At 46.7% G+C, this 8,773-nt stretch overlaps 1 protein-coding gene across 2 annotated transcripts in view; it reads left to right on the top strand.

Annotated features, from left to right (window-relative positions):
• Positions 1-426: 426 nt before the first annotated feature.
• Positions 427-8,773, top strand: part of PAWR (pro-apoptotic WT1 regulator) — a 125,232-nt gene continuing 116,885 nt past the window's right edge. Inside the window, exons 1-2 of one of the 2 annotated variants that reach the window (XM_079774074.1) lie at positions 427-564; positions 1,025-1,685. In XM_079774074.1, coding sequence (XP_079630200.1) covers positions 1,167-1,685 — 519 coding nt within the window. In that variant the 5' untranslated portion in view covers positions 427-564; positions 1,025-1,166. Of the gene's footprint in view, positions 565-825; positions 1,686-8,773 lie in introns of those variants that run through there. The other variant, XM_079774075.1, reaches the window with a different exon arrangement.

The raw sequence follows: 8,773 nt of genomic DNA, 5'->3' as shown, positions 1-8,773 counted from the left end.
GAGGAGGGGCAGGACGCGAGGGCGGTTCCCCCATCCCGGCTACGCGGGCCCTGAATCATCCCAAGTTGACTGCACTTTCCCCCTCAGCCAGCAGCCTTCCGACTTTCCCTCCAAGACTCCGTCTTGTACTTAAAAGGAAGAGCGGTGGGAGAAGGGAGAGGCGGAGGAGCGGAGCAGGGCGCGGGGCGTGGAGAGCCGTTCCCGCCCCGAGACCCAGGCGCCGCGAGGCCGGCCGCCGCGGGGCCGCGAGCCCAGGAATGTGCGGTCCGGGCCGCCGGCCGGCGCGGGCGCCGCGCACCTGAGCGCCGGGGGCGGGGCGGCGGCGGACCCACCCCCCGCGGCCGCGCCCCTCGGCCCGGCTCGGCCCTTTCCGTCGGCTTCGGCGGCGCTCGGCTCCCTGCCCGCCCCTCGCTCCTTCCCTCCTTCCCTGCCTCCCTCGCTCCCAGCCCCGCAGAGTCGGGGGCTCCGGACGGCGACTCGGCCGTGGTACCTTGGGCGCGGCCGCTTCGGCTCACCTGGGCGCCCAGGCCCAGCCCCGCGCCGCGCCCCCCAAACTTGTCCCAGGTAAGGGCTGCCCCGGCGCCCGCGCCCCCCACGCCCCCGGTCCCTTCCTGACTCGGCCGGACCGCTGGCGTCTAGCGTCCCTCCTCCGCGCCGAGCCCGGGGAGTGGGAGCGACGGTGGCGCGGACCCGGCCGGCAGGAGCCGCAGCGAGCGCGGGAGATGCGACGGGCCGGGCCGACAGGTGGCGGGGTCTGCCCGGGTCCCCCGACCGCCGCCGGCGCGCACCCCCGAGTGGACGGGGCGGAGGCGGGGGTGGGGTCGTGCCTGTCCCCTCCCCTCGGGGCGGCGATCGCCGGCCGCCGTGTAGGTGTGTCGGAGGGAGCCCTGCAGGTTGGGGACTCGGCGGCCGCTCGCCGGCGGGACTGGTGGGCGCGGAGGCTCCGGTGGCGGCTCCGCGGGGCAGCCCCTCTGGCGGCGCGGGGACCTCACGCTTCCCTCCCGCCCTGTGTGTTTCCCCGCAGACCGCGGCGGCCGGGGACCGGGCAGCCCGCGCCTGCGGCTGTTCGCTCGTCTCTGCGGGGCCGCGCGAAGGAGGCGGCGGCGGCGGCGGCGGCCGGGGCCGGGGGCGGCCGGAGGTGAGAGCCCGGCCGGCCCGCTGGGAACATGGCGACCGGTGGCTACCGGGCGGCCGGCGGCAGCACCACGGACTTCCTGGAGGAGTGGAAGGCGAAGCGCGAGAAGCTGCGCGCCAAGCAGAACCCCCCGGGCCCCGCCGCCGCCGCCGCGGGCGCGGGCGGGGGCAGCGGCGACGCGGCCGGGAAGCCCCCGGCGGGGGCTCTGGGCGCCTCGGCGACCGGCGCGGCCCTCGAGCTCCACAACAACGTCCCGGGCGGCGCGGCCGCACCTGCCGCTGCGGGGGGCGTGAACTGCGCGGCGGGCCCCGCGGCGCCCACCCGGGCGGCCCCCGGCCCGCGGCGGCCGGAGGATGAGCCCCCCGCCAGCGCCGCCGCCTCCGCCTCGGGGGCCCCGCCGGCCCGGGGCGAGGAGGAGGAGCGGGACGGCGCCCCCGAGAAGGGCAAGAGCTCGGGCCCCAGCGCCCGGAAAGGCAAAGGGCAGATCGAGAAGAGGAAGCTGCGGGAGAAGCGGCGCTCCACCGGCGTGGTCAACATCCCCGCGGCCGAGGTGAGCCGGGCGGGGGCGGGGGCGGGGGCGGGGGCTGCTGCCTCCCGCGTCTTCCTCGGGGGCTCTCGGTCCCGGGCCCAGAGAGTTCCCACTGTAGCCCCCGCTGCTTGTCCTCTCGGGCGGGCAGGGGGTGATGGAGTTTTACTCGGAACAGAGGCTCCCGGGAAGTTCCCAAACCCGAGCCGGACACGTGCTTCTTTCTCGGGCTCGCAGGCTGAGGTCTCCCTCCGACCCAGGATCCGTTTCTACGGCGGTGGAAGCACGGCCCCTGGCTCCAGAGCTCGCTCGCTCAGACTTGTCTTTTTTATGCCTGGTCAGTTAGAAAAATTGATTAATGGTGATGACGACAGATTTTATTTAGTGTCTCACGTGTCCGGCTCAAATGATCAGATTGTTTATCTCCTCTCCTAGCAGTGTTTAGTAGCACCTGTGAAGGAAAAGAAGCCTTAGCCTGAGTATATCCAAGACAGCTTTATCTTGCAATCACCCAAGATGAGAATATCCAAATGAATACATGCGCTTTCCACACACACACACACACACACACACACACACACACACACACAGTTTTTTTTCTGAGTAATATGTAGGACAATAGGAACGCTGTAGCAACTCACATTTTTTTCTGGGACGCTCTCTCCTCGATTTAAGTGTTTGGCTCTGTGTGTTCTGGAAAACATTTGTGGTAAGGTTGGTTTTTTGTTTTGTTTTGTTTTTTTTGAGCAGTCTCAAAACATGTCTGCAGGCAGTAGCATCTTTCCATTAGAGTGACTGGGGAGACATTTTTACTTAGTGAATAGCGCTGCACCACTCTACCCACAACAAAACAAAACAATCCTATACAAATTTTGATTACTTCAATAGTAGCTCACAGGTTTTGGGAAGTGATTCAACAACCTTGCTTCACCCAAAGTAGTTAGTTGCATCTTTTTCTCATTGGCTCTTTAGGTTTTACTGTTTTTTTTTTTTTACTCCTGGTCTTCAATTCATTCAACTTGGACACCAAGAAGATAGTAAGGATTACTAACTTCAATTGTGGTTCAAGTAGAAGCATTGGCATTAAGTTAGGGTGTATATCAAACATACCCATATTTTTAAGTCTTAATATGATTTCTGCACCTGGAAAATCAGTTTGTCTTTGAAGGGTATATTTTTGTGAGTGTTTCAGGGAGATTTTTATCAGCCAGCAAAACTGTTCACTGTGGTTTGCTACTTGCACAAAAGATCTGTTATTCATTAAATTGTTTAAGAAGGAATTCTAAAAGTGGTAATCAAATTTCTAGGTTTTTTTTTGTTTGTTTAGTTAAAAATATGAAGATTAAGGGGAAACTGAAGACAAGGCTTTGGAAAAACTACATTCCTCAACTTATTTTTAAAAGTAGCTGAAGGTCCAAATAAAAGAACTTGTCATTTTCAGTCTTTTCCTCATTATTCATCTGACAGGGTTCTTATTTGGGAAATACATTGTCAGATGTTAGATTTCATTATTTGTCTGGCTGCTTGTGCTAAAAAGATACATTTTTGTTTTATTTTAACAAGGGTAATGTTTACTGAGGGAAATAAGTATGGTGTATCTTGTGAGATCCTAAGAAACATCCTTTGTTAATACTTCTGCTTTGGGTAAGGAACATAGTGCTGAGAATGTAGATGACTCCCCATTACAATTGAGTCTAATACTCTGGAATGTTTTTCATTTGGGTGTTGGCAACTCCTAAATTTAATCTTCCTTAAAAACAAACAACCCAGGGTACCATTTTTTTTTTTTTTTTGTCTGTGGAATTTGAACCTTTTTTATTGAATGGGGAATTGAGGACTGCTTTCTTTTTGTGGTTACTATGGCTCTGTTTCATGCTGTAGGACTCAACAAAACATGGTCATGTTTTACCATAGTATCTAATTAGCAGGCATGCTTCTTGATGCCTCCTCCCCATGTTTTCAGTTTAAAAAAAAACAACAATGTAAGTCTTTCAGATTATTTTAGTAGTGGTAAAAGATATGGCCCAAAACGTGAAAGGTGAACCATTTTCATATCTTTTGCTTACTGATTTTTAGAATTTGTGCCACTCATTTCTGTTAGTTGTTTCAACATTGAGAAGACCAGATGCGGAGCTTTGTGGGTGATACTACTTAGCACTCCTGTTTTAAAAAGTTAATATAATATTTTTCAATTTTTTCAGGTATCAAAACAGAAAACCACCAATCTGTCTGTATTCAAAAGTAGACTTGTATTATATATAGTGTTGAGTAAGACTTATTTTCAAACCCTATTCCCAACCAAGTTTATATTAGATTAGCATGTAATTTGTATGCAAAGAGCTTATTTTAGTGATTGATGAACAGCAAGTTCCTTCAAGAAGTGTTTATTAAACATGTGTGTGACACATTCGTTGTGACTTTAATTAATTCATTTTACTAACTACCAAGTATTATAAATTGTTATAAAGGTACCTGACAGCAGCTAAATATACCAAAAGCAACTAGAAGGCACTTCAGGAAGGAAGCAGGTCAAAAACTGAAAGCAGTGGGTGAAGGTAAAATACTGGGTGGATACTGGGTCTGATGACTGTAATAAAAAGTGCAAATTTACAGATGCTTATTAGTGAGATAAACTTTAGTTCTAATTTACAAAGAGATTTTTTTAAAAAGCTTTTTTCTAAATTTTTTTTTGGGGGATAGCCCATATTGGATATTGGATATGACATACTTTCTGCCAGTAATTATTATATATGTTTATTAGATCAGTCAAATACTTACTACATGTTTGTATCCAGGTAATATCATTAGCATTGTGATGAAAAGAAGAAGTAGCAAGACTGTAATCTAGGAAGAAAGCTAAGGCATCCTATATAATAAAGAGCTAACATGCTAATTAGACCGAGCAGCAGAACGACCTTCCAGACGAAGCCCTGGCTGCGAGGGCCGAGCACCCGGAACTACAGAGCCCCTTGCATGAATTTCATGCATCGGGCCTCTAGTAATTACATGAAAAACTTAAGAACTGAGTTAGTTTAAAAGTCATCTTAATAGTTTTAATTAATTGCTTTTAAGAAATATTGTGTGACTAAGGGGAAGAGTTGATTGGCTGAGAGAGGCTATTGAAGATGAGGGTCTTGAGCTAAGTCTTATGTTTCTATATCCATATATTCATACATTCATGTATACATACCTGTTTGTATAGTATTTTAAGAGTGCAGTGGTACTTATTGTGGCAGCACATTATTATCATGTGAGGATCTTAACAAAATACGCTCCTGTGCTGATTACTCTTGCCCTCTTCCTCCCTGACCCACTCATGATTTAGTGGGTTTGGGATGGATCCCAGGCAATAATATTTTGATAAGCTTCCCATGTGATTCTAATGTGAGTCAAGGTTAAGAACTATTGGGCTGCAGTCCGGGTTACTGAAATGAATAGGACACAGGCCTTGCCCACAAGGGACTCCCAAGTAATAAAGGCAGTTGTGGTGAGTACAGTGTTAAAGTACAGCCTGTTTCCTGAGCAGGGTACATAACTCAAGGAGGAGGGATATATTTGAGGAAGACTTCCTAGATAGTTAATACCCCTGTTTTCAGAGTGCTTGTTATTACTGTTGAGTAGGTTTGCATGAATGGGTTAACAGATGATTACCATAGAAAATAAACTCCAATAGGTAGAACTCAAATGACACTAAGGTTTTGATTTAAATAGAAAAGGTAACATATATTGAAAATTCATTTCATAGTAGTTGGCTAAAGTACTTTATGTGTTGTCTTAATTAATGCTTGCAGCAATCCCATGTGGTAGTTATATTTACTCTTTTTATCCCCATTTCCAGAGGAAGTAAAATGGATGCTTAGAGAGTTTAAAATGACTCTCGATCACATAGAGGAATATTTTAAGTGTGTGTGCGTGTGTGTCTAGGGAAGGGGAGTTTTAAAGAATTAACCTGCCTTTCATTATTTACCTTGTTTCCCTAGATTTTTTTTTATAACTTTTTATTAGAGGTTATCTTAAATAATTTAAACATCTAAATGGGGAAAACAGTGAAAGTATGGAATTGAATAGAACTTAAGGTCAAATTTGTAGGCTCAGAGATTGCTTCTGACCCTCTAATCTATAGTTTGCTTGGCAAAATTTTGCCAGGCCTTCAGCAAAATATAAGGCTATTTTTGGCTAGTAGTCAGAAAATGTGGATCTTTGATTTTACTTGAGTGATATGTTGTTCTGTCAAGGTGGGATTTTAACACCTACTCCATAGTTTAAAGGAGCATTTTTAAATGAGCAAAATGTAAGTAATTACTCAGCATATTTGTTGAACATTATATGGGACAAGTTCCACTTAGTAAACTTTATAAATCCAGGTAGATTAAGAAATGCCATTTGGAATGCCCATTATATTCCAGACTGTCTACCTACCTGTCTATGTGGTGAGTCAGGGGAGGAACTAATAGTGAGTCAGAGTTGGAAAAATATAGCATAAACACTGAGGTTGCTTAATAAGATATAAGCCAGACTTTCCTAAATGTTTTACTTCATTGATAAAGTAAGTTGAATTTTTAATATTATGATTTATAGTGAGTTATCTAAGATGAGATACTTTTTTCCATAAAAATAATTATGTAAATAAAGTAGATGACATTTATGGTGTGCTTTATTAAAGTGCCAGGCACTCTTCTAAGCACTTTACATATATTGGTGCACAACCCTAAGGGAAGATGGGGGCCTGCTGAGAGGGTAAGTTACTTGTCTGAGTTTATGGTAAGAAGCAGAGTAGAGGTAGTCTGCCTTCAAAGCCTGGTGCTTAATGTTATTATATACTAGAGGCTCTGTGCACTAATTCATGCATGGGTGGTGTCCCTCGGCCTGGCCGGAGATCGAGGCCTATCTGGGGGCCGGTTAGCTGGGGGGAGGGGCTGTGGGAGGTTGGCTCTGGGAGCGCACTGACCACCAGGGGCAGCTCCTGCTTTGAGCATCTGCCCCCTGGTGGTCAGTGCACATCATAGCAACTGGTTGACCGGTCGTTCCAGTCATTTGGTCGTAACAGTTGCTTAGGCTTTTATATATATTGATTAGTGTATTATACGCTATATTCTGAGTTTAATAAATACAAGGATTATTTTAGTAAAATATAAGATACTAACATATTGCTATAGAATTTGAAAATGGCCATATTATAAAAGGCAGATGAAGTGGGACTTTATTGGAAAAATTTAGCAAGTAAACATATTAGCATTGGCATTAAAATTCTTATTTAAAATCTTCATTAAGCTAGTGGCCTTATTTATGCTCTTTATTAGTTTTTAGCATCTGTGATGTAAGCCAGAAAATAATTTTGCTATTTAATAGTAATGCTAATATAATGTCTTAGAAGTTTAAAATTATTGGGAAATATTAGAATTTGACATTTTCTAAGTGTTTTTTCTTTTCCTTTTTAAAAAGTGAGATATAATTTACATACCATAAAATTCACCCTTCTAAAGTGTTCGATGTTTGTTGTTGTTAATCCTTGCCTGGTATTTTTTCCTTGAGTTTTAGAGAGAGTGGAAAGGAGGGAGGGATGGGGAGAGAGACAGAGAGAAACATTGATGAGAGAGAGAGACACGAGGAATTGAACCCTCAACCCTTCAGTGGAGGGCTGACACTCTAACCACTGAGAAACACCGACCAGGTTTTAAAGTGTTCCATGGTTTTTAGTATATTCACATATTTGTGCTCTCAAGTGCTTTTATATTTTCATCATAATTTTTTGTTATGTTCCTAGAACCTGAGGTACCTAAGTCTTAGCTCCCCATTCAGTAAAGAGCAACAGTTTTCAAAGCATAAGAAGCTATTAAATTAAAATAATCAGCCCAGCCAGTGTGCTCAGTGGTTGAGCATTGACCTATGAACCAGGAGGTCATAGTTTCATTCCTGGTCAGGGGAGGTGCCTGGGTTGGGAGCTCCATCTGCAGTAGGGGGCATGTGGGAGAGGGCTGATCAATGATTCTTTCTCATCATTGATGTTTCTCTCTCTCTTTCACAGAAAAAATGAAATTAATGGTAATGGTAGAATCTACTTAGTTTTAAGTTTCTTAAAATTTGGTGACCTATTACCATTTGTACTGGAGTTTAGTGTAAGGTTTTTAATTTAACTGAATGTAACATATCAATTTATTTAAAATTTTGCATATCATTCATGGAGATCTGCAAAGCTCCAATATCTAAACCAATGATTTTCAACCTTTTTCATCTTAGGGCACATGTTAACTAACTACTAAAATTCTGTGGCACACCAAAAAATATATTTTTTGCTGATCTGACAAAAAAAATAGGTATAATTTTGATTGAGTTACAAAGATAATAATAGAATTTACCAACCCTTTCTGCTCCAAAGTGACTTTCTAAAAAAAATCAGGTGCTGTCCTGGCTAGGTGGCTCAGTTGATTGGAGTGTCATCCTGTATACCAAAGGGTTGCAGGTTCAATTCCTGGTCAGAGCATGTACAGGAGGCAACTGATGGATGTTTCTCACATTGACATTTCTCTCTCTACCCTAATTCCCCTCCTCTTTCTCTCAAAATCAATAACATATCCTCGGGTGAGGAATAAATAAAAAAATCTGGTGCCTATAGTTATATATAAGGATTTCTGGTACCAAGAATTAACCAATCAGATGTAACCTTATCCTATCTAATAAAGAGGGAATATGCTAATTGACCATCACTTCATCACAAAGATGGCTGTACCCACAGCTGAAGCCAAGTTCTGTAAGAGCCTTAATGAACAATCAGCAGGGACCTGAGGCTACGCCCTCCCCCGCCCCTGTAGGGCTTGACAGGGGACTTCAGGCTGCGCCCCCCACCCTGGCATCAGGCTGGGGACCTCAGGCCATGCCCCCCGCCCCAGCAGGGCTTGCCGGGGACCTCAAGGTGCGCTTCCTGTCCTGGTGCTAGGCTAGCGGACCTCAGGCTGCTCCCCCCGCCCCAGCGCCAGGCTGGGGGACCTCAGGCCGCACCCCCCACCAGGTGGGGCTTGACAGAGGACTTCAGGTCACGCTCCCACCCCGGCACCAGGCCGGGGGACCTCAGCCGCGCCCCCTGCCCCAGCAAGGCTTGACGGGGACCTCAAGGT

The sequence above is a fragment of the Cnephaeus nilssonii genome (genome assembly GCF_951640355.1).
Source record: "Cnephaeus nilssonii genome assembly, chromosome: 6".
Lineage (NCBI taxonomy): Eukaryota > Metazoa > Chordata > Mammalia > Chiroptera > Vespertilionidae > Cnephaeus > Cnephaeus nilssonii.
This window is presented reverse-complemented; position numbering and strand designations above follow the sequence as displayed.